Source organism: Heloderma suspectum, chromosome 6, assembly GCF_057233095.1.
Source record: "Heloderma suspectum isolate Gila_16-S chromosome 6, 16-S_ref, whole genome shotgun sequence".
NCBI lineage: Eukaryota > Metazoa > Chordata > Lepidosauria > Squamata > Helodermatidae > Heloderma > Heloderma suspectum.
In genome coordinates, this window is record NC_139463.1 from 27,253,242 (window position 1) to 27,280,939 (window position 27,698).

The following is a 27,698-nucleotide window of genomic DNA, read 5'->3' on the forward strand; positions in this document are numbered from 1 at the left end:
CCGGGAAGTCTAGGGTGGAGCACGCGCGCCGGCAGCTCTGTCTGCGCGCGGCGCTCGCGAGATCTCCGCGCCCTGCTCGGCTCGACGAGCTGCATCCGCGCGCTCGAGGGCGTTGGGCTGGGTCGGGCCGTCCTCGTGGCTGCACGATGCACTCGGATGACGTGAGTTAGGGGGGAAACTAAGGGCGGGGGGCGAAGTAGGCGGGGAAGCGGGTTCGGTTCCGTCCGGCCGCTCCGGGCTGAGCTTGCCGCCTGCGCGTCCCGCCGGGCTTCCTTCTCTCTGCACGCGGGAAGGGGCGGCTGCGCGCATCCTGCTGAGGCTTGACGCACCAGAGCTTCGAAACCCGCATTCGATGCCCGGCGCTCAGCTCTGCCAGGGTGTGTGTGTGTGTGTGTAGAAGAGATTAGCCTTGAGCATGTGCAGAGTGTCGCCTCTTTATATCGAATCTAGGAGGGCAGTCATCCAGCAGAGGAAGCTGCCTTCCTCCGGAGGCCGACCATGGGTCCGCCTAGGCCAGCGTTGTCGACTCTGTCTGGCTGTGCTGGCGGGGGGATTCTGGGAGTTGTAGGCCAACACATCTGGAGGGCACCAGGTTGGGGAAGGCTGACCTGCTTTATCTTCCTGACTGTGAGAGCAATACGACAATGGAACCAATTCCCTAGGGAGGTGGTGGGCTCTCCCACACTGGAGGCATTCAAGACGAGGCTGGACAGCCATCTGTCGGGGATGCTCTGACTTGGATTCCTGCACTGAGCAGGGGGCTGGACTCCATGGCCTTGAAGGCCCCTTCCAGCCTGCTGTTCTATGATTCTATCATTGAAGTGTATAAAGAGAAAAATCAGAGAGGTCGCGAGGCCACAGAGTGCCAGATGTAGAGTCTGTGACGCTTCGGTAGAAAGCTGAAATGTATACAAGATGCATCTAGGCTTCACATAGAGTTATCCCTGACTGTACCTCTCGTCTTTCATGGGGTTTTTGTCCTCCTGTTCAGTCGCCCCACACCCCTGGTACCTATGTGTCTGCCAGCTAAAGGTAGCCATAGCATCTGAGAAAGTGGGCTCAAGTCTGTGCACGCTTCTGCTGCAATAATAGCCCAATCCTATGCAATAATAACCCAGTCCTATGTCAAGTCCCACTGTGTTACATGGTGCTTTCTCCCAGGTAAGTGCCTCTACCAGCCTTCCCCAACCTGGTGCCCTCCAGATGTTTGGACCTCCATCAGTCCCTGCCAGCATGGCCAATGGTCTGGAATTCTGGGAGTTGGCCAAAACATCTGGAGAGCATCAGGCTGGGAAAGGCTGGTGTACAGGAATGCAGCCTAAGTCTGCTTGCCTACCCCTGCTTTAGGTTATCTGGTGCCCTCCAGATGTTTTGAACTACAACTCCTAGAATACCTGACTATTGGCCATGCTGTCTGGGCCTTATGGGAGTTGTAATCTAAAAATCTGGTGTGCACCAGGTTGCCTAAGGTGTTACAAAATTCTTTGTGGTTGCTGCTGCAAGACATTTTAACATGGCTCCATTTCTGAAAGTCATTCGTAACAGCAATAACTGACAGTAATACAAACTGCCTTGCTTTACGTATGGTTACTAGGAGAGTAACCATACTTTGCCCCCACGTTTATAGGAATGAGGGGTAAGAGCTACTGGAGGGAAGGGTTTCCAGCCAGGTTTTTAGCCCTGACGTTTCTTTAGAAATCAACTTGTGGATCTGTTGCAGCTAGTGTGCTTCCATGAAGGAGAGCTGGTTCACCTTCTTCTTAAAAGTTTGGTGTGATCAGTAAAGAGAGTAGGCATGAAAGGAAAGGAACAAAAAGATGGGAAATCATGCTGCATGAAGTCTTGAGTTTCTCTTTGATTCCTCCCAATGGAGTCTGATTAGCCTTTTCTACTAAAAGGTTGATCAGCTTCCATTAAGACGACCTCCAGTTACTATAAATTCTCAAATATCAGGACTATTCTCATGCAAACCTGCCCAGGTATTAAGATCGCCATTGGAGGTTCTGCTCCAGGAGTTGCTGAGTTTAAAGGTGAGGTAGGTGGCAATTGGGGAGAAGGCCTTTTTTATGGTGGCATTCCATTTATGGAATTCCCTCCCTGGGGAGGTCCATCTGATGTTTGAGTTTTGGGCACCAGGTGAAGACGTTTTTATTTGCATGAGCTTTTCTTCAAATAGTATTCTAATTTTTTTTTTTTTTGTGAGTGCTAATTTTCATTTGCAAATCTGTCTATTCCGTTTGCACGCTGTTATCTGCTTTATAATTAGTGGTACTGTGTTTTAGTTTTTGGATTGTTTTCGTTTTCATTCCTTTTGTGATGCTTTGGTGGCACTTTGGGAACTTGGCTAAGTTGAAAAGTGGGATATAAAGTCCAGAAATAATAGCACCACTAAATAATTGAAATAGGACTCTTGTTGCGTTTTTCACAGTTAAGGGACATGTCAGCCTATGGGGTTGCTGGTATTGCTGTGCCCCCATCTTTAGTATCTGACTTTATTATGCTTTGTTCATTGTGTAAGTTAAAAGCTGCTGTGCAGATCTCCAAACATTCTAGTTTTAGAATCGGGACAGATCCCCTGAGCCTGATGGTATCATGGGATTTATTAGAACTAAGCCACATGGTTTGTGCATGAGAATTCTTGAATTGCCTTCAAGACATTCCATTGAGTCCCGTGCCCCTAACTCAAGTTACACTGTTAAGTTGTGCCTCAACAACGTTTATTGAATTGCTAACACAATACCTTGTCTTGTCAGATTGTCTGGGATACTCTCGGCAACAAACAGTTCTGCTCTTTTAAGATCAAGTAAGTATTCCTGCTCTCCCCCCTGCCCCCCGGCCACAGAAATAACTGACAGTAATACAAACTGCCTTGCTTTACCTATGGTTACTAGGAGAGTAACCATACTTTGCCCCCACATTTATAGGAATGAGGGGTAAGAGCTACTGGAGGGAAGGGTTTCCAGCCAATTTTTTAGCCCTGACGTTTCTCTTTAGAAATCAACTTGTGGATCTGTTACAGCTAGTGTGCTTCCATGAAGGAGAGCTGGTTCACCTTCTTCTTAAAAGTTTGATGTGATCAGTAAAGAGAGTAGGCATGAAAGGAAAGGATCAAAAATTTCTGTGCCAGATTCAAGGGCTATAGGATGCAACAGTGACGCTAGTGCTGCCTGGGATTTAGAACTCCAAGTAAAAGGGCCAGATTGAATAATGATTTAAATTGAGTTTCCAGCTTCCTAATTCATATATTTTCTGAACGAGCATGCAGACTAATTGGTTGTTATAAACAATTAAAACAGAGCTGTCTGCAACTAAATAGAGCTTTTTCTATCATCTTGAAACTCTGTTTGTGCTTAAGATATTTATTTATGCCTGTCTTCAAGAGACATAGTTTTGGTCCTGGCTGGTCCTTTTACATGGAAAAATAAGGTTTTAATTCAGTGTGTTCGATTCAGACTAACAGTGCAGACCTACACGTCTAATCAGAAGTAAGCCCTTGAGTTAAGTGGTACTTAGCTCAGGTAATTGTCTATAGGGCAGCAGTCTCAGTTGAACTTACAGCCATCGAAATTAATGGGACAAGTTAGTCATGACTTCTCTTAGTTCCCATCGATTTCAGTGAGAACTCAGTTCAGCTAACTTACAGCACAATCCTAGGCAGGTCTACTCAGAAGTAAGTGCCGTTGAGTTCAACAGGACTTACTGTTGGGTAACTCTTCATAGGATTGCAGTCTCAGTCTGGATCTATGTTTAATAGGGAGGTGTGGATTCAGTACTAAGCATTTTGAGTGTATATATTGCGCTCAGATACCATTTTGAGCTGGGCTGTTTTTAAGGTGTAATTGATGCAACTGAAATAAAAACAAGCTCACATGATTTGAATTAAGATCTGATTCTTTTTTTAAAAAGATCATCTATTTGTATCTACTGTGGCGCTATAGTTTTGTGGTTGAAAAATTAAGCATAAAAAAGCTTGTGCCGTCAATAAGTACAATGTTTACAGGACAAAGCTCCATTTTGGGAAGTAGTTTGGAACAGAGATCTGAAGGCCTGGAGAAAAACCAGAAAAAAATGGGTGAAAAAACAGAGGCCCCCCCACTTCCTCGCCTCTCTTGTTCCCCTGGGAGTTTTGGAAAATTGAAAGGTGGGGGAGTGTTTCTGATCCCCCCCCCCCCCGTTTTCCTCCAGTTTTCCCCCTAAGCCTTCATATCTCTAGTATGGAGTATTTAAGGCCAGGCTGTCCAGTCCGGTTTCTTGCTACGTTGTGTCCCAGGAGGCATCAATGTGGTTTTGAAGGGAGCAGCTGCCTTTCAGAGGCTGAGCTCCAAAACAAAAGAACCAGGAATCTTGACTTTTGGCACCTCTGTTCTGTCTTCTGAGGGGTGATTTTAAAACGGGAGGTAGCAGATGGTACAGTTCTCTTATGTGACAGTGTCAAACAACTGACTCCCCCCCCCGAAAACTGATGTAATACATTAATTGAAGAGGACCGTACCACATCAGTAGCTGCATATTTGAATCAGCCCTTTGTCATGACACTTTTTATTAGTGTCCTTGGGGCATAATGACCACTATCTTACTTTGGATATGGGAACTCGGGGAACATGCAGGGAGCACCATGTGTCATGCAGTACAAAGACTTTGGTGTCCCACTATGGTTTGAACACTTATCAAAATGTTCTCAAGGCATGCGATTTTTGGGCCAGCCTGTGTACAAGTTAGCACCTTTTTAGCTTAGCTTAATTTCTCTGGAGTTATTCCTCTGGTTCTGTAGTGAGCTTCGATAATAGAATTAGAATGAACGATGCTTGGCATGTCAGAGGTACTCAGATGAACATTTCATTCCAAGTCTGTTCTTTGCAGGACAAAAACACAGAGCTTTTGCCGGAATGAATTTAATCTAACAGGCCTGTGCAACCGCTCCTCCTGCCCATTGGCAAACAGCCAGTATGCTACCATCAAGGAAGAGAAAGGTGAGGGTCTTGGCACAGGTCCTCAGCCTCATACCCAGTGCTCATGTTTCCTTTTGGTCTGATGGCTGGCCGTTTAGGACACACATTGCTTGAGTATCAGTCTTTCTGTATGTGCACTGCAAACCCAGCCAACTGATTCTGCATTGTGTGGGCCAAGTTTGCCCATCTCTCTTCCCCCACCCCCAGGCCTGGTGCAGACATTAACATGTGTGCTTTCTTCATGATTATAAAAATAAAAAGAAGACAGCCCGCTAGTTAACACCTTTCCTGGAGGAGAAGGCTATCAATGGCTTCTAGTCCTGATGGCTCTATGCTACCTCCAGTATCAGAGGCAGTATGCCTATGTACACCAGTTGCTGGGGAACATGGGCAGGAGGGTGCTGTTGCACTCACGCCCTGCTTGTGGGTTCCCTGTGGGCAGCTGGTTGGCCACTGTGTGAACAGAATGCTGGCCTAGATGGACCCTTGGTCTGATCCAGCATTCCTCTTCTTATGTTCTTATGAATTAATGGGGCCTGGTTGCCGAAAGAAGAAAGTGTTGAACTCTCTGTAAACCTGAGACGGATTGGCACATGATTTTGTTTTGGCACATGGTGCAAAGGGGCCTGGATGAAGCTGCCCCATCGAGTTTTGTCTCTGCTTACCAACTGAACTCGTGTGTTTTCCAGAAATGCGAGTCAACCCTCGATGTACAAAACCCACCCTCTGCCTAGCACTGGTAGGACCTTGAGTGTTTGCCTTCTGAGCTGGTTTGCCTTGAGCTTCCTGGCTGCCAACACGGGTTTTTTTTTGCATCTCTTAACTTCTTAGGGGCTGGTGTAGTGGAGGGACTAAGAGACTGAGCTGTGAACCAGGACGTGCCTGGTTCTAATCTCGCCTCTCTCTCATGATCTCGCTAGGTGGGTTTAGGCAAGCCGTTCGCTCTCGGACCAGACCCCCAGCCATCTAGGGCATAATAATAGTGACTTACCTTACAGGGTTGTTATATGTAAGGATTATGATATGGTCATGCGCATGAAGTGTGTTGAGCACTTGAAAATGCTATGCAAAGGTTGAGTATCGTGATGATTATTATGCAAGGGTAGGAACGGCTTGTCATACATCCTCTGAGTCTGATGTTGCACATACTACTAGTGACAGGGTGTTGAACCCCAGGCCCCTGGGCCAAATTTGGCCCACCTGGGGTCTCAGTCCAGATCTCCAGGCTTCCCCAGATGGGCAAGTCTCCCTTTCCCCAACCATTTGGTGGTTTCTTGGCTTTTGCACAGTTCTTTCCCCATTCTAAAAGGTAGAAATGCCCCTCCTAAGGCTCAGCCACTGGCAGGAAGAGCTTTAAGCTAAAATATGCAGGGAGACGGGCCCCACCTCTTTTGCCTTCAGCTTGGCCCAGCCCATCACCGGAATGCAGCACTTCCCCCCCTCCAGCTTCTCTGAAATTGAAATTGGGCCTCAGGGTGAAAGAGGTTCAACACCCCTGTACTTGAGGGTCAAAGAATTTTTGTTGTTCAGTCGTTGAGTTGTGTCCGACTCTTCGTGACCCCATGGACCATAGCACGCCAGGCCTTCCTGTCCTCCGCTCTCTCCCGGAGCGTGCTCAAGTTCATATTCATTGCATCGGTGATGCCGTCTACCCATCTCATCCTCTGCTGTCCCCTTCTCCTTTTGCCTTCAGTCTTTCCCAGCATCAGGGTCCTTTCCAGTGACTTTTCTCTTCGCATTAGGTGGCCAAAATATTTCAGCTTCAGCATCTGTCCTTCCAATGAGAAGTCAGGGTTGATTTCCTTTAGGATGGACTGATTTGACCTCCTTGCAGTCCAGGGGACTCGTAAGAGTCTTCTCCAGCACCACAGTTCGAAGGCATTGATTCTTCGGTGCTCAGCCTTCCTTATAGTCCAGCTCTCACAGCCATACATTGCTACTGGGAAAACCATAGCTTTGATTATACGAATCGGTCAAAGAATAGCCCAAGCTAAAAATCAAAGGTGAAGGACTTGCAGTAAAGGTGCCATTTCTGTTTTGCTTGATTCCAAGCCCCTTTTATCTGGCACTCTTGAGAATATTAGTCGATGCTATTATTTTTTTATTTATTACATTGCTCTCCCACCTTTTTTCCCCCTTAAGGAATCCGAGGTGGCATACATAATTCTCCTCTCCATTTTATCCTCACAACAACAGCCCTGTGAGGTAGGCTGGGCTGAGAGTCTGTGACTGGCCCAAAGTCACCCAGTGAGCTTACATGGCTGTGTGGGGACTAGAACCCAGATCTCCTGACTCCCAGTCCAACATTCTGGCCACTACACCACACTGGCTCTCCAGCGTTGTGCTATCTTCTAAGCAGGATTACTACTATTATTTATCAAAGCTACTTAATATACTGCTTGATATCATAATATGTCTAGGTGGTTTACATAAGAAATACATAACATACAAATGCCAGTATAAAAACAATAAAAAATAATAAATACATTAAATGTTAGGAACAGTTGCTGTTCAGCTAGAAGGCTGGTGCTCCAGTAGTGTCTGAGCACCATTCTGATGACCTTGCATAATCTGTGATTTGGTACACATCCTGCATCTGATCACCGAGGCTATGGAAGACCTGGCAGTGACTTACATATACATATATATATGCTACTTCTGTTTTAGGGCAGTGTTACCTTTACATGAAGACCATCGAACGTTCTGCTTTCCCCAGTCGGCTGTGGGAACGGGTAAGCTCTCCTCCCAGGGTTGCTAGGGCTGCGTGTGTGTGTGTGTGTGATCTGTTCATTTTGAAATTGATGTGTGGGGATGACTTCTGCTCACAGGATGATGGCACAGGGTCTTTTTTTTTTAGAAAAGGTGGCCAGACTTTAAACAAAGAATGTGAACATGGAATGCTGTTGCAGGAGCAGATCTGATTCTTTACCATATTTTCTACCTTTGCTTATCCAGCAGCACACAGTCTGAATTAGATTACACAGTTTGGCCGCAATTCTAAGAGAGAAATGTGTGTTTAGAGCAGGGTATTAACTGAGTTGTTTCCCCCTGCCACTGAATAACTATTACTATTTAAAATCTTTCTGGTAGAACTTTAAAGCAAGTAATTTAAAATAAGAATCGGCTTGTGAGCAGCGCTGCCTTAGTCAAGGAGCTACATCTCAAGCCAGAGTAGAAACTGTCAGTGCAATCCTATGTATTCTACTCAGAAGTAAGTCCTACTGAGTCCAGTGGGACTTGCTCCCAGTAAATGTGTATATGATTGTAGCCTGTTTGACCTTTATCAGTTCACAGTGGTTAAGTAGGTTTCTCTTGACTCTCCACTGATGGATCTCTAGAAACATCAGAAACCGCCTTATACCAGTCAGGCTACTTGCATGGCTGTCTGTTTTTTTTTATCCTGCTCCTCAACCAAAAAAGGCTCCTGGAGCAGCTTACATGCAGCCACTAAGATAGTCCCTGCCCGCAGGTGTACAATTCTAAAAAGACATGACACACAAAGAAAAAGAAATGGGGAGGGAAGAGGGAAAAAAGTAGTCTTTCTGAAGGGCTGGTGGAATGGTTCCACTTCCCTTCTCATCTCCCTCTGTACAGCCTGCTGGAACCTAGCCCAGCATTATACGACACTTCTCCTGAGTCTTTGGCAGAGGTCTTTCCCATCGCCTGCTACCTGATCTGTTCCACTGGAGATGGCAGGGATTGAACCTGGGTCCATCTGCATTCAGAGCATGTGCTGTGCCTCTGAGCTGTGCCTGGCCCTGTGCAAAATAATGTTCTATCAGGTCATTGGACACTTGGCTCAAAGTGGGAAGAGGATATGGGGCCGGGGGGTGGGCAGATATCAGCTCCACTTTTCCAGGTGACACAACTATATTCTTGTCCCTCATTACTAAATGTTATTTTATTGGTGCATTTTAATTGCGTCCTTAAGACCTTCTGTGATTCCTTCTATGCAATTCTTTTCGGTGCCATATAAACATGCCCACTAGAGGGTCTTGGGTGCTGCTGAATCAGCTGAGCCACTGAACTCAGAATGTCCTTAAGATAGAAGGGCAAGCTGCAGATGGCACCCAATTATTCGGGGAGGTGGAAACCCAAGAGGATTGTGGAGAGCTCTCTCCAAACCAGGGGAAGGGGCAACAAATTGGTAAACGAGGATCAGTGTGAACAAAGAGCAAAGCGATTCATATTGGGGGAACAAATCCCAACCACACAGGCAGGCCAGTGGTGGTGACGAACCAGGAAAAAAGATTGTGGTGGATGGCTTAACAGGGAAAAGAAGAAATTAAAAGGCAAATCTTATTGTAGGGATGGCTGGAAAGGATCTTCTGTCATTATTAAAGGAAAGGCTATAGCGCAGGACAGATGCTTTTCATGCAAACAGTCCCAGATTTAGTAACTGGCATCTGCAGTCACGGCTGGAAAAGACCTGTCTGAAACCTTGGAGAGCTGCTGAAGCAGAGGGAAAAAGAATAAGGCTGGGTTCAAGGCAGCTACCTATGAAAGAGATTGAAAATAAAACTGCCAGTCTCATGATGCCTTTACAGCAGGGGTAGGCAACCCTCCAGATGCTTTGTGCTATCATTCCCATTAGCCCCAGCCAGCATGACCGATGGTTGGGGATTATGGAAGCTGTAGTCCAAAACATCTGGAGGACACCAGGTTGCCTACTCCTGCTTTATAGAAATAAGTGGTGTGGCTGGCTGCATGTGGAATACTGTATGTAGTTCTGGTTGCTCTATCTCAAAATGGGAATCGCCAGTCATCCTCCCAGTTTGCATTTGGCTGCCCTCCCCTCTGCTTGAGCTGCCAGCATGCTGGGCTACACATTACTTTGACATTCCATCACAGAGCTGCTGCACACTTCTCGCCCTCCCGTTTCTGCCCAGGTCCGGCTGAGCAAGAACTACGAGAAAGCGCTGGAGGAGATTGACGAGAACCTGATCTACTGGCCCCGCTTCATCCGTCACAAATGCAAGCAGCGCTTCACCAAAATCACGCAGTACCTGATCCGGATCCGCAAGCTGACGCTCAAGAGACAGTAAGTCTCGGCCTTTTCTAGAGGGTATTTTTTGTTTCTCTTCAGACCTGTGCCAATGCATCCCAAGTAGTGGTAAATTTAAGTGCAGGCGCTCCTCATGACAGTCTCCATAACCACACCCCCAAGGAGAGTCCAGAAATGCAGGCAACTGTGTTGATCCAAAGTGGTTGTAGCAGTTTTTATCTCCATCGGAAGCAGGTCTTTCGTAAAGCTAATGGGTCCTAGTGGCCCATTCAAGACTGAGCCGAAAGATGTTGCATTAGAACAGGGAACAATACACTGCTGCTGGGAAAATTCATTTCCCTCCAGCTACTCTGAGGATTGCAGCTAAACCCAGAGGGAATGGGGAATCCTGATGGGGTGGCAGATGCCATTGGTGTGTCCCTGTGAGCCCTGGCTTCATTACATTGCCAAGCCCAGATGTGTTCCTTTCCTTTCAGTTAAATGCTGCCTACTCCCTGAGTTAGGCCTGGTGCTGGGTGTAACGGGGTGAAAGGAGCGCTCAGTATAACTTTATTTCTAGTCGCTCATTGGTGCCTGGCTTGCAATGGCGCTTCGCTAACCGCTTCTTCCCCTTTGCAGGAGGAAACTCGTTCCGTTGAACCAAAAAGTTGAAAGGCGTGAGAAGAGGCGAGAGGTAATGGACCTGTCTGGGGCAAAGGCTCCTCGTTCCCAAGTTTGTCTCGCTGTCGGGGCCCAGCATTAGCACATGGCTTCATTAGGCAATCGCCCCAATGCCTACCCGGGGCTCCCCTTCACCATTTTCCCTCCCAGCACTCTGATCAACATCAGGCACTTGGGTCCGTGCATGAACATTTTTATTTCCTACAGTGCTCCAGAGTGATGCCAGGTCAGGGGCATTGTGGGAAATAAAAATGGCAGCTCCCAGATCCAGTTGCCCTGGAGGCCAACCTTCGTTGATCAGAGTGCTGCTGCTGCTGGCCCCTGCCAAGTAAGCCTGCCTGGGGTGGGGCTGCCCTGCAGTGGCCCCTTCGAACCTGGTGCCAGCTGTGGTGTAGAAATCGCCTCCCTCCTCTCACTCACCTCTTTTGATCCTTGCCAAAAGGTGGGACTTCCCAGAGATTTTTTCCTGTGAAGAGTTCCATCTCTCCCCTTTCCGGTCTTCTTTACTTCCTCCTGAGAGTAGGACCTCTTGCGGCTCTCCCACCAGTGAGCAGCTGGAGGTTCAGATAGGGATGCTTCTGTTTTACTTCTCTTGGCTAGCACAGAATAGCCTGCTTCAGCAGGGCAAGCTGGCAGTGCTGATAAGTCTGGGGGAGCAACTACCCACTGTACTCCTTACCCCCTCACCCCTGGTGGGTTGGCTGTACATGTCCCTCATGTGGGAGGAAACTGCGACCGCTTGCTACTGCTGTTGAGGGAAAGGAGAATGCGGCAGAAGTCTTCCTCGCCCAAATGCCCAAGGGTGTCTCCATTTCAAGCATGTAAACGATGTATTTTGTCCCAAGATACTTCCTATGAAGATGCTCAAGAGAGAACCTTGGAAATACAGCAAGACCTCTCTTCAGTGGACCTGATGGAAGCCTATTTTCAAAGGCTGATTCTCCCAGCCCATCATTGCTTCCTCCAGTCTGCTGTGGCTAGTGTATCCTGATTCTGGGTCTTCCCTTTGGGCTTCCACCTGCCTCAGAGGTGTTTTACCAAGCGTGGCAGCCATGACTGCTCATTCCAGGGGGAACAGGACAAAGCCTCTAGCAAGTCGTTACCTCCTGATGAGGATGGGAGGAATTGATCCATTTCCAGGTGATCCTCTTCTTCCCGTCTCTGAACTTACCCCCTCCCCTTTTTTTTGTTTGTTTCTGCCAGGAAAAAGCCCTGATTGCAGCTCAGCTGGACAACGCAATTGAAAAAGAATTGTTGGAGAGACTCAAGCAGGATACGGTATGGTCTGCTAAAGCAGCACATGGCATTCATACAGGGGTAGAGTTCCCTGGCTGTTTCCAGTAAAGCAGTGCCCAAAAGAAAATGGAACTTAAATACCCACTTGTTGTTGTTACTGCCTTGCTGCTCATGAGCAATACCTTACCTGTGGCTAAGTTATAGCTGCTGTGAAAAAAGGCAAATTGCACATTGGGCATAATTAGGAAATGAATCGAAAATAAAACTGTCTATATTAGACTGGCCTTATGCAAATCTGTGGTTGCAACCACACTTGGAAAACTGTGTACAGTTCTGGTTGCTGCACCTCAGAAAGGACACTGTAGAGCTGGAAAAAGTGCAGAGAAGGGCAATCAAAATGATCAAGACGAGCCATTCCACTATGGCTTGGTTCGGACGATCAAGCAACCCATGGTTAACAAACTATGGGTTGTTCATGAGTGCATGCCCGCGAGCAAGCTCACTGGTTCCTGCCCACTCTCCTGCATCTGCTTTCAGTTAGCCCAGGAACAGCAAACTTTCCTCATAGACCCAGTTGCACGTCGTGGCCAGTTCCTGGGTTGTTTAACTCCGGATTGATGGGCGTGTGCAGGAGCAAGTGAGCACGCTGCCCCCTGCCTGCTCACTTGCATCTGTTTTCAATTAATGTCCCATTCCTGGGTTGTTTTGTGACATCCAAATCAGGAACCCTGGGTTATTTAGGGATTAAACAACCCAGGGTTAACCCAACAATTGCCCATGGTGTGTTGTTGGGTTAACTCTGGGTTGCTTAACCCATAAACATCCCAGAGTTTCTGGGTTTGGAAATCACAAAATTTGGAACAGGGCATTCCTAGGTTGTTCAATGAAAACAGAAATGTTGAATGGGCAGGAGGCAGCCTACTCGCTCCCCCCTCCCTAATTCCTGGGTTAAACGACCTAGGAATTGGCCATGATGTGTGAACCGGACCTATGAGGAAAGGATGAAATGCCTGGGACTGTTTAGCTTCGAAAAAAGGTGAGTATGGGAAGACAGGATAGGATTGTACAAAATTATGCATGCTGTATGGAGAAAGTGGATAGGGAGAAGTTTTTCTCCCTCTCCCATAATAGTAGAGGTTGGGGTCATCCCATGAAGCAGAATGGTGGGAGGTTCTGGAAGGAAGTCCTTCTTCACACAGCACATATTTAAACCGTGGAATTCACTAGCCCAAGGTGTAGTGATGGCCACTGATGTGGATGGCTTTAAAGGGGGATTAGACAAATTCATGGAAGTTAAGGCTATCAGTGGCCATTAGTCAAGATGGCTATGTATTGCCTACTGTTTTAGAGAAAACTAGTTGCTGGGGAACACGAGCGGGAGGTTGCTGTTGAGCTCGTGTCCTAATTGTGGGCTTGTATAGGCAGCTGGTTGGCCACTGCGTGAACAGAATGCTGGACTGCATAGGTCCTTTGGTCTGATCCAGCATGGCTCTTATGTTCTCTAGTACCCAGGCTAAGCAGGAGGGGAGAGGGGCCATAAGAAGAATGTCCAATTTAAGGGGGCCTCTCAGGACATTATTTGAATAGTTCTCTGGAGACCTCTGGCTTTGTGGGATTTTTTTTGTGTGTGTTTTGGGATCATCTAATCACGTTCTGCTTATTCTTGTCGTGCTCTCTTTTTAGTATGGCGATATATATAACTTCCCCATCCATGCCTTCGACAAAGCTCTAGAACAGCAGGACGCCGAGAGCGAGAGCGACTCGGAAACGGAGAAGAAGGAAGAGGAGGATGAAGTAATGCTTTTGAAACTCTTTTGCTGATGTTGCTGTCCAGCGCGAAGAGGGGCATTGTCAAGTCCCAGACAATATTCATCTTACTTATTACTAATGTTTAATACTGCTTTATCTGCTAAAAAGTCAGGCGTTGCATATCAATAAGGAGAAAATTGTGTTCGCACATGTTGCAAGATATTTCTACTGAATGTGTCTTGCATTCTTGCTATACACACCTCTGTCGGGAAGTCCTGCTCCCTTCCCTCCTGCAGAAAGCATCATGGCATCCTAATATTAATCGTCCACATTGTCAGTTAAATGGTCATGTGATTAGGAGACTAGCCCAAAGAAGTCACATCTGCATATGGGGCATTACTACCATAGACCGTATCTCATTGTTTGCTCCCAAACCCTCAGATGTAGACTGGTTGTGCTGAAGGAAGCCCAAGCTCCCCATCCGACGGTATTTTGGAGGATTCATCAATTTGTGGATATTCTGCTTCCAAACGCTGGGTTTCCCAAAATGTCAGATTTTGTTGGTTAAAGACTGGGAATTGGGGAAGGCTCAGTCATGGAAACTGAGAAGGAATGCCCCCCTCCCCCTGGCACCCTTTCCTTCATTTTCTGTTTTTGCTATGCTCTCCCTGCAGGATTCGAACAAGAGGGAATTTGTGGAGGTAGACGAAAGTGACTTCAGTGATTTTGAGGTAAGCCCAGCCTGCTGAAGGCTTTTTATCAAAACTTAAGAGGCTCTTGTGTCCTCATACCCTACTGCAGGGGTGTTGAGCCTCTTTCAGCCCAAGGGCTGAACTTCATTTTGGAGACGCTCTTGGGGGCTGCGTTCCAGTGGTGTGCAGGGCTGAAGGCAAAGGGGAGGGGGCCAAAAATGCCAGCATATTTCAGTTTACAGCTCTTACTGCCAGCAACAGCCTTAGGAGAGGCCTTTCAGCCTTTTAGAATGGGGGAAAACTGCATGAAAGACAGAAAATCAGCAAATGATTGGTGATCAGGGAAAAGGGGGCGGGGCTATCTAGGGATCCTCAGAGGGCCAGATTCGGCCCCCGGGCATGAGGTTCTGCACACCTGCCCTACTGCAACTAAGCCCAAATAAATGTAATTGAAATGGATATTCTTCCACATCTTACTCTGACCTTCCTCCCCTTCCCCTGTGGTCTTCCCCATGACAGTTTCTAGACTGTAAACTCCTCATGGCTGGGACCTATTCTCTTGGGGTGGGAGAGCAGGTAAGGAGATGGGACCATTTCCTTGCCATCTGAGCAACCACAAAACCGGATGCTCCCTGCAACGATACAGAAACCTGGTTTTCAGTTGTAATGCCCCGCAGAGTGCTGTGCCAGTCTCAACCAGCGGTTATTTCAGTACAACTTAGTATGCATCTATCTTGCGGATTCCTCCAATATCCTCCACTCCAGTTACTGAGCAGGACCGGTGATCGGTATTGAAAGGGATGATACTGGAATAATCACATACACTGAAGAACAAAGCGCTAATGCAGGCTCTGCAGTTGTTGGGGTTTGGATTCTCAGCGTGCACTAACTTGCATGGTCACGTAGGACACTGGTGCTCAAAACACCCCTAATAGGTTGGCCCATCGGTTACATTTGCAAATACCCCTCAAACTGACGATCATAGCGCTTCTTAGGTGGAGGTTCCTAGCCGAAGGTCCTGCGGTCCAACTGTCTGATGGGCAAAAGCACCGATAATGCATGGCTTTGTATCTCTGGGGCAGGGGCATGTGTGACCCTCCAGGTCTTGGTGTACTACAACCCCCATCAGCCTTAGCCAGTGGTGAGGGGAGTTGTAATCCACCAACATCTGGAGGGCCACATGTTCCCTAGGGTATTTGAAGATGTTGGCTGTAACCTGATAGTATAGAGCAGCTGGAGACATAGAAACACATGTATACAGAGGTGAGGGGAAGGGACCCAAATAGCTTTAAACCAGCCTTCCCCAACCTGGTGCCCTCCAGATGTGTTGGGCCACAAATCCCAGCACTCCCTGGCCAGCATGGTTGGGGGATGCTGAGAGTTGTAGTCCAGCACAGCTGGAGGGCACCAGGTTGGGGAAGGTTGCTTTAGAGTATCTCAGGAAGGACTTACTAAGTTGGGGGTCCCCAGTCTTTTTGGACCTGTGGTCACATATGGGAACTTGAGACACTTCTGTGGGCACTACCACAAAATGGCTTCCATGGAGGGTGTGGCTAGTTACACGATGGCTACTCTGGGGGCTGGGAGAGAAATAGTGAGGCTAGAGGCTGGGGGGGGGAAGAAAGGCAAAGGGGCAGAGGCGAGAGACAGAAGACTGCGGTAATCATTGCCAAGGTTTTTATTTAAAAATGTTTTTTGAAGGGGTCAGGGAGCGGAGAGCTTCATGAGTTCCATTGGAGGTCTCACTGTCTCCTAAATGTTCTGTAAAGGAGTGCACAGAAGCACTGCTGGGTTTAACCTTGTTGCTTTCTCCTTCAAGGATATGGATAAACTGGATACCAGCAGCGAGGGAGAGGAAGATGAGGCTACATCCAGCGAGGGGGAAGAGCAAGAACGACAGCCCAAGTCTAAGGGCAAAGCTCCTCTGAAGGGGCCAGTGACAAGGAAACGAGCTTATGTTGAAATAGAATATGAGCAGGAAACTGAGCCCCTGTCCAAATCAAAAGCGACGTGACTCTTCCCATCTTTGAGAACTCTGTACTGAACAAGCTGGCCGGTGGTGTGGGACGGGATGCCAGCATCTCTTGGCAAAGGCTGCCTCCACAGCGCTCAAGACTGAAGATGGCACTAGGCAACATCCAGCTGAATGGAAGCCTGAGCTGGGGCTAAGAAATGACTTGAGTATTCCAAAACGTCCTGCATTTTTGGAGTATATTTTTGAATATTGACAATTAAAAAAAGTACTTTTAAAAATTCTGTTTTCTGGACGAGGGAGCTAAGATGGTTGGCATTTTGAAATATTAGTGTGTGTCTTTATTAACCCTAACACTGCTTTGAGGCTTGTTCGGGTATAAAAGTGGCATATAAATACATACACCAGAACAAACTTGAAATTGCCCATCTGGATTGGGGGGGGGGGGGGAGACTTCCTTTTCCCTACTAGTAAATAGAACTTCAGCTTTAGCAGGGCAGGAATGCCAGTGGAGTTGGATGGGATTCTTAAAAACTAGAGAACTGCTCCTTTCAACCTTTGAATACAGTCTTATCTTTATTAGACTTCTTTCTTGTGCTCTTGGGGAGATGGACTTCTTGTCGGCTGCTCTTGTACTTTCTGTAGGTATTCTTTGAGGTGTTCATCTTGACAGCTGCGGTAGACCCCTCGCAGTAGGACCTGGGGTGGGGAGGGGAAATCAAATGTAGTCATCTGGCACAGAGTGGTAGGTGGCAGTATTGCAACCGAAACTCTCCCCACAACCTGAGTTCGACCCCAGCAGAATCCGGGTCTCGGGTAACTGGCTCAGGTCGACTCAGCCTTCCAACCTTCCGAGGTCAGTAAAATGAGTACCAGCTTGCTGGGGGAAAGGTAGTCAAGACTGAGGAAGGCAATGGCAAACCACCCCGCTACAGTCTGCCATGAAAACGCCAGCGCAAGCGGCGTCTCTCTAGGGGTCAGTAATGACCCGGTGTTTGCACAGGAGGAACCTTTCCTTTCCTGCTCTATTATCTATTCCCCAGCGAGCAGAACTAGGAAGCTGCCGTATGTGGAGCCAGTCCACCTAACTCAGTATTGTCAACTTTATAGCGACGGGCACGGCTTCCCAGGGTTTCAGGCAGTAGCCATTGCCAGTCCTACCGGGAAGTGCCAGGGACCAAACCTGGGACCTTCTGCATGCCAAACACCAAGCCAAGTGCAGCATTATTATGCAGAGTGACTTTCATTAATTGTCCATGCATTTCGAGAGGTGGTATTTGTTCTGACAGCTCAGGTGGCCGCTTTCAACATTAAAATGTTGGGGTCCAGATTGGGGTCCCCCTCCTTTTTGGGTTGGTCAGGTACACTTGAAATATTGAGTGGTTGTGGGCACTCTCACAAAATGGCTGCCAGAGGGTGCTTGCCCATTCATAAAATGGCTGCCATGGTGGGCACGGCCGGTCACAAAACACTCATTTCCCAAAAGGCAAACTGATGAGACTAAAAAGTAACATGCCCAAGAACCTTAAGTACAAGGCAGAGGTGGGGGCTGAGCCCCCCCAAACACCCAGTTTTTTTTTTAAGTCTTAAAAATTAAAATCAGGAGGGGCAGGGAGCCTGGCGGGCACAAAGAGGTGGCTGTGGGCACACTGGTGCCCATGGACACCATCCTGGAGACTCCAGGTCCAGAAGGATTATTCTCATGAGTTGCTTTCCAGCCTCAAATAGCAATACAAGGATATTAATGAACTATGTCCATTTGAGAAAGAGGACTACACTAAATATCTTACGGACACATGTACAGACTGCACGTGATGGAGGGGGATTTCATACAGTGGCTGATCAGCTGACTGCCTGAGAGATGTTAAGTCAAACAACGCCCCCAGAAGGTTCGGTAGTCTGCTCTCTTGCCAAGAATGAGGCTGCTTGCTTTTGCCTATATCACAGGCACACTTCACCTCAGGACCGCAGGGCTTTCCCTCACTCTTGCTCACCTTCACCTGTCCGTGAGAAGAGTGATCCAGCAAGAGGAGGCACTCAGTGGCTCTCTGGAGCAGCGCTGCTTTCACTGGCTCAGGTGTTGAACTTCTGTCTGTAGCCACATCCCACATCATTCTCAGCAAAGCCTTGAGGAGTACAGCCAGACGGCAGGTCATTCTACAGCAAAGAGACAGCAAATTGGAAAGCTGCTTTTTGGAGCCAGCTGTGTCACAGAAGTATTGTGGGGGGATTTAGGAACACAAACTCGACCTAGTAGCTAGAAATAATCCACAAGCAGAACAGACTCACTACAACAGGAGCAGTAGCACAGCTGCAGGGCATTGTGCGACCACTTGATGAATTGGAACAGATGGCTATACTTCTCCAGTGTATTTTCCAGGCATGGAGGGCCCTTTGGGTCTAACTAAAGGGATCACCTGAAATATGGAGGCTTGATGGGAATTTCCTCTGCAGCGTTAGGAGGACTATTGGAGGAGTGCGGCCAGAGAGGGAGGTCAGCGGTGCTAACTAAGTGCGCAGCCCTATGGACTGCGCCTCCACTGCTTGGAAGCCCCTGAAATTGGAGGCTTCTGCGATTCCTGTGTCCTGCTGGGCTGAAGCTGGCAGGGCGGAAGGAGCAGCAGAGGCGATCTTTGCCTCCCTGTCCTCTGATCTTTATTTTCGCTAGACAGGCTTTTCAGCAATGATACCGATACATTTCAGCAATGTTTACAATGCATGTAAACAGTGAAGTGCAAATGCGGTCGTGTGTGTCTCGTAATCTGAAGGTTGTGAGTTGAAGCCCCACACGTGGCAGCATTTGTACTTCAAGGTTTACATGTATTGTTTCTATGCCTTAGTAACCAGTATGTTTTATTCCTGGTCGGCTTATCTTTTAATGTAATTAGTGGAGTTCATGCTACATCAGCTAAGTGTAGGTTTGTTTACCCCCTTGTCATGAATTACATCATCACCTCTTTCATTTTTTGGTACAGTTGTATGCTTTTTAGCATTGTTTCGTTTGGGAATTGCAAGTCTGCCATCATCTAGAGGGAGACACGTTCCCTATCCCAGCTGTAGTGCGTTTGGGGAAGGAAAACCAGGTCTAGGGGAAATGATAGAGCCTTGTGTTGACGCTGCTCTCTTCTTAGAGAACAGGGCCCAGACTCCCCTGGAAAGTGATAGCAACTTCGCTAGCCCTGCCTTTTGACACCGGACAAGTAGCAAGCCTATCCTTCTGCATCCCTCTACTGGATGACCCTAGTGGCAGTACACCAAGGACGTTACAAAGACACAGCCTAATTTTCAGCTGAGTTCCACCACGCTTAGGGCCCCTGTATCAGTGTCAGAAGCATGAATTATTGGACTCTGGAATCAGCATTTACTATTGGTGCAGTGTTTTTGTTTAGACAGGCAGAGGGCAGAATCCAGTACTGGCAGTCCACCAGCGCTCGTCAGGTGGCGCTAGCCAGAACGCCCGCTAGCGCAAAGGAAGCTAGCCCTTGCTACATTAACCCTATGAAGTAGCGTTTCTGGAACAGACAGGTTAGCAGTGTTCCCTCCTGCGAGCTCCGCTGACCTGTTCCAGAACCGCTAGCTCGGGCTGGTTTCAAGGGTTGCTGCAGCAAGGGCTAGCTTCCCATAACGGCACCGGTGGATAATGCCCACTGCATCTATGGATTATCCAGTTTCTTGGTCAGAGATCGCTGGCTTCCATACTGTCTTGAGGCTGACCATCTTACTTTGCAGGGAAAATAGGAGGGGGCAAGCCAAGCAGGGACTGGCCAAGCTCTGAGAAGGTGTGCTTCTTGACCATTCAACTCCCAGTGGTGAGAAAGTTGTTGGGACTTATCTGTGTGCTTGGAGCAAGAGCTTTGAAGCTAGAGAACAAGCTGCACCTCCACATGTAGAGAGATGCCATCCACTGTTTAGAGCTTATAGCGTACCTGGGCCAGGCATGCTGTATCGTGCACTTCAGTGTTTCCAGCACTGCCAATCTAGCAGATTCCTCGGGTCCGTCGGAGACCTCCAGGTATCCCACAATCACCTGCTGCAGCCTCTTCAGGTGACGGGCTATCTGGATGCCAAGCCTCTCAAAAGACAAATTGGTTGAGGGTCAGAACCTTGGCATGAAGAGCAGGCTATTTGCTTGCAAAGCGCAGGACAAGGAGGATGGCAGGGGCATCTGGGTGACCAGCCAGATGGGCGATTAATAAATTTAATAAATAAATAATAAATCTCTCACCTCTCTACAAAGGCAGGCAGGTTCCTGGCATACACCCTCCTCAAGGAGAGCCGGTGCTCTGTTTCCATGTGGGTCAGGACCAGCCGGAGCACCTCATCGGAGGGGCCCACAAGCCGTAGATCATGGGGCAGCCGGTGCAAGGCCCTCTCCATGATCGGCAACAAGTCCAGCATGCACAGCAATACAACCTGTTTGAGTAATGAGATTAGGTGAATCTATGGCACAGCCAGTCCAAGTAAGAGTGTTAGACCTAAGACCTACGTTGAGTTCTCCACTCTCCTATGAAGCTCACTGGTTGACCTTGGGCCAGCCACTTACTCTTTCTCCCAATCTAATCTACTTCACAGGGTTGTGATGATAAAATGGGGGAGTGAGAGACCATATATGCCGAGGGTGGCATAAATAAAGAACAATGGGAGGGGGACTGCTTTCAGTGGAGAAATGGGTTTAAGATTAAATTTTACTTAGGGTTGCAGCATTAATTGCTCCTCTTCACATGATTCAGGTTACTCTGCTTAGCGGAGGGTACTGTAGTTCAGCGGCAGAGCATACGCTTTGCATGCAGATGGTCCCTGGTTTGATCCCCAGTTAGAGCTGTGAAAGACTCCTGCCTGAAACCCTCAAGAGCCGCTGCCAATCAGTGCAGACACAGGCTGGGGGCCCTATGGCCCTCCAGATGATACTGGACTACAGCTCCCGTCATCCCTGGCCATGTTGGCTGGAGCGGATGGCAGGTGGAGTCCAACAACATCCGGAGGGCGATAGGTTTCTCAACCCCTGGTGTGGACAATATGAAGCTAGAAGGGCCCACAGCCTGACTTGCTATAAGGCAGCTTCTCGTTCTCCTACTGGATCCAAAATGTCAGCGGCTTCAGTTGTGGGTCTGCGAACGCTAAAATGGTGGTCCAAACTCAGATCTTGACTTGGGAAGGACATGCGCTGCCAATCTGCTGGTTAACTGAGCAGCAGAAGGGGAGAAATAAGCAGCTTCTGCTGTGCCAGTATAGCAGGAGAATGTGCATGTGAATTCAGATGGGTTCAAATTCAAAGTCGTAGAAACAAGACCTGAGAACCACCAACTCATTTTCTAAAAAGGGGTGCTGAGAAGCCATCAGAGAGCAACCAGTGGCTGGAGAGAGCAGAGGACTTCCTGCCTTGTCTTTACTCCACCAACATGTCTCATTCAGGGGGGAGTTAAGAGGGGATCACCTGTGAAACACCATTCCTTAAGGCTGCGATCCTATGGCCATTTACCTGCGAGTCAGCCCCATTGAACGCAATGGAGCATCCTCCTGAGCACCCATGTACAGGATTGCGCTGTAAAATTACCTGCATGAGCTGGGCCTCCTTGTTGTAGAGATGGTTGGACAGGGCATGGTACACAACCTGCACCCTGTTAAACTGGCAGAGGTCAGCTGCTGGCTGCAACAAGAGGAAATGATGATATTAGATTGACCTGCTGGGCTGTGGATGTGTTCGCCTGCATTGTGCCAAAGCAATCTACCCAAAGAGACAACCTTCATCCGTGCCATACCGCAGAACATTGAAAAACGACAAAAAGGTTTGATGGGACCTCGACGGGCCAGGATCTATCATAAGAACAACTGAGCAGATAACATTTAGAAGAAGTAACTCTGATGACCAGATGTTTGGAATGGGCAACAGGATGAGATCCTTTATGCTGTGCTTGGGAACTTCTCAGGCTATCTAATTAGGCCACTCTTGCCGACAGTGACGGTGTGGATTATTGCTGAGCCAGCAAGGCCGTTCTTTAGGATTTAAGACGAGCACCATTTCCATCAGTTACCAGTTCATGCTTGAACAGAGGTGGGCTGCCTGCAGCCTAATTTCAAAAGCCCTCTCCAGGTGGTCAGTTCAGACCTCTAGCAAGAGCGGTCTGTCCCTCCCCTGGCAGCCAGTTGGGTGGGGACGGAGGGAGAGAGAGAGAGCAAGGGGTGAGGGAGAGAAAAAAATGGGGAAGGAGAGAGAAAAAAGAGGGAGGGAGGGAGGGAGGGAGGGAGAAAAAAGACGGAGGGAGGGAGAAAAAAAGGGGGAGGGGGAGAGAGAGAGACCAAGAGAGAGGGGGGAAGAGAGAGAGAGAGGGGGGGGAGGGAGAGAAAAGGGGGTGGTCCTGTCTACTTTTGACTCTGGCCCAACCCATTGCTGGCCTACCCTCCACCACCCCCTTCCAACACTACCATGAAGGGAAAGCAGCCCTTGATAGAAAAAATAATCCCTGCTCTATGGGATTATTACACTACTTGGATGCTTAACTCATCTTATCTCCTAACTGATGGCAGCTCATATCATTTTACACATGCCTAGCCTTTGGCTGGTCCAACCACACCCTCACCACTGAATTAGAATCTTTCTGCATACACTTCCCCTCTCCATCAATCTTTATGCTTACCCCTCCCATAGTTTGATATTTTTTGTTTTGTTTTTTAAACAAAGTCAGCATATTTTCAACTGAAGACCTTTCCTCTCTCGTCTAAAAGGACAATTCTGTAGACACAAACCAGATGCGCTTGCCTGGCTGTGCCCCCATTTTCCCTTCTTAATGTCTCAACTAGTGATGTGGGGCAGACGATTGTCCACTACTGTATTTTTTCACAGGAAAGACATTATCTTTTCAAAGAAAACCTTGGTTCATAAAAGTAATAATGTACTGAATGGATATAACTGCCCAGTCAAATTGGGAAGTTTCAATGTTATAATTAACTTTTTTTTCTGGTGAGAATGGTTGGGACCCATAATTAGGTATGCTGAGAGTAGACCCACTGAAATCAGTGAAACAAATTTGTAACTGAAGTCCCATTTATTTTAATGAGTGTACTCTGAGCATGATTAAGTCTGGATCCAACTCTACAGGAAACATACATGCATGGATAAAGGGTTGGAACCAGCTTCGTCATAGTTAGGGTAGACCAACTGATTTCAATATGTCTACTCTAGGTGTGACAAAATCTGGATCCAACCCAATAAATATAAATGTACAGCTCCTTGGGCATGCTCAAATTAGTGTGTTAACAGTTTGCATCACCTTAATTTCACTCCTTTAAAATGTAAAGAGTGTAAGAAAAACTTATGCGATTGAACTGCCATGCTGCAAAATATTTACAAGAACTCCAACAAAAATTATTTCCCAGTAAAATGTGGAATTTGCTGGAATATAATAGTGCAATTCTATGCATGTTTACTCAGAGATCAACATAGCTATATTAATAACAACAATCTGATAGCTGCTGATTCTCATGACCATCAGCCCTAGGAATACTGCGGGGGGAAAAATCAGCCCATGTTGACGTTTTCTACTGTGGTTGCCATGCACTGAAACACGATGGAGAATAAGTCCTTGCTCTGAAGTCAAATGAGGTCCTGAGGCCAATATCAACCCCCAATTTTCTGCTAGAAGTCCCAGTTCATGATCCCTGAATCATACACCTGTGGTGGGGAGGGAGCAGTGCCAGCTCCTGGTTGTGGAGGGCCATTGGGAAAGACATCATCCATGGTCCCCCCCTCTCAGCGAGCTTACCTTTGCACTGCCATTGTCACCAGCTGTTATTGTTCCTCATCCTCGCTATCAGTCACTGACTTGATGGACAGAAAGTGCCAGGGAGCAAGCAGGCAGTGGCATCTCCTGCTCCTCCTTTTCACCATCGCTTTTGTCTGGGCCAGAGCGAGAGGAAGGTGAACAAGCATGTTGAGATGGTGAAGAGGAGGAGCAAGTCCAAGGAGCTCTTGTCAGTGGGCTCCTGCTGGAGAGTGGCCACCTGGCAGGTGCCCAGTCATGCCTATCCTTGACGCCAGCATGGTGGAAGAATGGAGTTTGCACTGCCTTTTTCTTACCACATTTCGAATAATATGATGTAGGCACTGCACTCCCAGGATTTTATTTTCCACTCGGTAGTCATCTGAGAACAGCAGTGAAGGTGGCAAGACCTTCTCCAAGTGCTGGCCGAGCCAGGGCCTCGTGACTTGCTGGAGCATCGAGGAGAAAACGTGCTTTGTCGCTGGGTTGTGCTGCCATGTTTCTCTGAAGCAGAAGAAAGAGAATCATTACACCCCTCAGGGCGTGTGATCTGACCTTGGATCGACCTATAGCCAGAATGGGAAAACTAACAACATAGGAAGCTGCCTTATTCCAGGCCAGACTTTTTGTCCCCCTAGCCCAGCCTTCAGATGGGTGCCCTCCAGATGTTTGGAACTAGAACTCCTAGCATTCCTGCCCATGGGCCATGCTGGCTGGAGCTGATGGAACTGAAGTCCAAAATATCTGCAGGGCACCAGGTTGAGGAAGGCTGATCTAGCCCAATATTTTCTACTGACTGGAAGCAAAGGGAGATCTTCCCCATCGCCATCTATCTGATCCTTTTAATTGGAGACACCAGAGATTGGTCCTGTGACTTTTTGCTTGGAAACCTTGTGCTATGGTCCCTCCTTTTGGGGATGATTTCAACATCGACTAGCTCTAATTTCAAACCAGTAGCATGAATCCACAAAGGGGTGATGGTGACAAGAGGACAACCAGTTGTACTGAGTTTCATTTTCAGAGAACCAATCCCTTATTGAACCCCTGATTATGGTTAACAGTAGAGCACATGCTTTGCTTGCAGAAGGTCCCAGGTTCAATCTCAGCCACCTTCGATGAAAAGGATCATGTAGCAGGTAATGGTATAAGGCAACTTCCTGTTTTCCTAGCATGAACTGAATCAGACATGGGAAGACACGTCTCTTGTAGAAAGCAAATAATGATCAAGCCTAGAGAACCAGCTGCATGGAATTCCCATATTCAAGTCCTCAGTGGGATGGGATAGATAGCTGAAGAATATTCCACAGACTCCTAGATTGCAGCCATCCTCCTGCTTACACCAGGGGTGGGCAACCTGTGGCCCTACAGAAGGTGTTGTACTCCAGGGCCTATCAGCCCCAGCCTGCTTGGCCAGGGATGATGGGAGCTGGACTGCAACAAAAGAACAGCCATGCTGGATCAGACTGGTCCATCTAGTCCAGCATTCTGTTCACAAAGAGGCCAACCAGCTGCCCACGGGAAACCCACCAGCAGGCCCTGAGTGCAACAGAATCCTCCTGCCCTAGTTCCCTAGCAACTCGTTTACATAGGCGGTATGCCTCTGATACTGGAGGTAGTATGTTGCCATCAGGACTAGTAGCCACTGATAGCCTTTTCCTCCAAGAATTTGTCTAACCCCCTTTTAAAGCCATCCAAATTGGTGGCCATCACTATGCCTGGTGGTAGTGATGCCACAAGACACAGTAATAGAGGCACATCTGGAGGACCACATGCTGACCACCGCTGGCCTGAACCATCACTCCCATTAGGCTTCACAGCGGTCACTTTCAACTGAACACTGATTTTAGAAATAACTTCCTAATGATCTTTAAATCTTATTACATTGCCACTGAAGGATGCTTCACACGATAAGTTTTCGTCTTTATATATAGAGGTCCCCAAATATCACCACCACCAGAGACTGGATCTTTGCCGACCATCTCTGGGCTTTCACTCACTTGGTCAACTCTGGTTTCAGGCACTGCATCACTGCGGCAAACCACCCGTCTTCGCCTTCACGGGCACCTCTGAGGAATTCTGGTACCGACTGGCAATCGGAAGCTTGAAGCAGACCATCCAGCAGCTCCCGAGCCACAGCTCGGGCCCTAGATTTGCTCCAGGGCATCTCTGCCACATGGGTCATAGCAAAGATAAACGTGGGCCCTGACAATCGGCGCAGGACTGAGCCAACCACCGCAGGGCCTAGTCCTTCTAGGCCTTTCGCCACTTCCGCTTTGGCCACGACGCTGAGTAACACCAGGCCGGCATCTGCTGCTGGATCGGCGGCTGTGGCGCAGGGGGCCCTGTCGCCTCTTCCCTCCGGCTCTTGCTGGGGTGGTGCGGCATAGTGGTTCAGAGCAACCGCCAAGTCCCCAAGCAGGGCGGGAGTGGCGTTCAGGTGGCAGCCCCCAAAGAGCCACCGGCAGTCCACAGCCTCCAAGATGGCCAAGAGGTCTCTGACCATCCCTGCCTTGGCATTGCTGCCTGCCCCCGGAGGCCCCCCACTTGCAAAAAGCTGCAGGAACTGGGGGAGAACCTGCTCCACAGGGGCACAGCCACAACACCCCTGGCCCTCGGGGACAGTCATCTGCAAGGAATCCAGAAGGGGATGCTGCTCCATAGCTCTGAATGGGCCCACTCTGCCCCTGCAGGCGCACCCCCCCCCATATTTACCCCACACTCCCCGCAATGGGTTTCTTGCCTCCCCCCATTTATTCCAGCCCCTCCTCACAGACGCCCCCCTCCCAATCCAGGCTCCCCCTGGGCGGCTCAAAAGCAGGCCTTAAGGGCTTTGCACTCCTCGTTGGCACCTCTAGGATGCCACGAGCATTAAACTCTCAGATTCAATTGGAACCACCGGTGTTAAGCCGGATACGGCTCGTTTGGAGCGCAGAGGGCTTTCACCATAGAGGCGCCCAAGGACAGAGCGGCGTCACGCCGCCTCTGACAAGGGAGTCCGACCACAGGCCATGACGGCTTTCCGTTTCAAACCGGAAGCTCATGCCGTGTCTCTAGCATCATAGAGATAGGAAAACGGTAGCGCCGTCGGCAACCTACAGAGGCACTTCCGGCTTGAAAGCGAACCTTTTTCTCTCCCGCCCCCCCCCCAACTGCCATTTTTGAATAGTCACTTTTTCCATCCTAGCGAAAACGTGGGATAGAGCGGCGCCCACAGACAATCAGAGCTTCCAGCGACAATGTTGAACCGGAAGTTTAGTCTGTGCGTCACTCTAACCTGTTTAGGTTTATAACTGCTGCCTTCCCCCCCATTCCAGGCTGTTTCTACTCAAGAACCGTCGCCTAGGGACGGCAAAGGCTCGACTCCTCCCTCTCTAGAATGCTCATCCGTAAACCTCCGCCTCCCGCCGCCGGAAAGCACCGACGCGTTCCCTCGTGTCGAAAACCGCTCCCCGCAAATAGGAGGCGTCACCCTTAGATGAATATATTAGCATGACTAATACAGGCGCCTAAATCTGGTTTATCTGGAAGAAATTCAAGGCACCGAGTGAAAAAGAAAGGAGTAATTTTTGTTTTTAGGTCAGCTCAAGAGATGTAAGGGTGGGAGCAGGCATGGGATGACGCGTGGAAAGCGAGGCCATCGTAACGTGAAAGCCGACGGCATAGCTTGGCTCGGAGGAT

The 27,698-nt window shown here is 48.5% G+C and overlaps 2 protein-coding genes across 2 annotated transcripts; one reads left to right on the forward strand and one right to left on the reverse strand.

The window, feature by feature from the left end:
• Positions 1 to 58: 58 nt before the first annotated feature.
• Positions 59 to 16,671, forward strand: MAK16 (MAK16 homolog). The gene is made up of 10 exons (XM_084803893.1): positions 59 to 161; positions 2,754 to 2,803; positions 4,861 to 4,970; positions 7,617 to 7,681; positions 9,839 to 9,990; positions 10,573 to 10,627; positions 11,818 to 11,892; positions 13,534 to 13,644; positions 14,274 to 14,330; positions 16,111 to 16,671. Exons 1-10 carry the CDS (start codon positions 147 to 149, stop codon positions 16,303 to 16,305), a joined length of 885 nt encoding a protein of 294 aa, XP_084660019.1. The 5' UTR covers positions 59 to 146; the 3' UTR covers positions 16,306 to 16,671.
• On the reverse strand, positions 15,953 to 26,976 carry TTI2 (TELO2 interacting protein 2). The gene is made up of 7 exons (XM_084803892.1): positions 26,018 to 26,976; positions 24,338 to 24,524; positions 21,818 to 21,910; positions 20,489 to 20,676; positions 20,190 to 20,333; positions 18,258 to 18,420; positions 15,953 to 16,962 (listed from the first exon to the last, which is right to left on the reverse strand). Exons 1-7 carry the CDS (start codon positions 26,677 to 26,679, stop codon positions 16,843 to 16,845), a joined length of 1,557 nt encoding a protein of 518 aa, XP_084660018.1. The 5' UTR covers positions 26,680 to 26,976; the 3' UTR covers positions 15,953 to 16,842.
• Between the last annotated feature and the right edge of the window lie 722 nt (positions 26,977 to 27,698).

Coding starts and splice junctions, on each gene's coding strand:
- MAK16 (XM_084803893.1), top strand. Junction 2,804..4,860: donor TTCTGCTCTTTTAAGATCAA/GTAAGTATTCCT, acceptor TGTTCTTTGCAG/GACAAAAACACAGAGCTTTT. Junction 13,645..14,273: donor AGAAGGAAGAGGAGGATGAA/GTAATGCTTTTG, acceptor CTCTCCCTGCAG/GATTCGAACAAGAGGGAATT.
- TTI2 (XM_084803892.1), bottom strand. CDS start 26,679: ATGGAGCAGCATCCCCTTCTGGATTCCTTGCAGATGACTGTCCCCGAG. Junction 20,334..20,488: donor CTGCCTGCCTTTGTAGAGAG/GTGAGAGATTTA, acceptor GTCTTTTGAGAG/GCTTGGCATCCAGATAGCCC. Junction 18,421..20,189: donor ATACAGCATGCCTGGCCCAG/GTACGCTATAAG, acceptor TCTTTGCTGTAG/AATGACCTGCCGTCTGGCTG.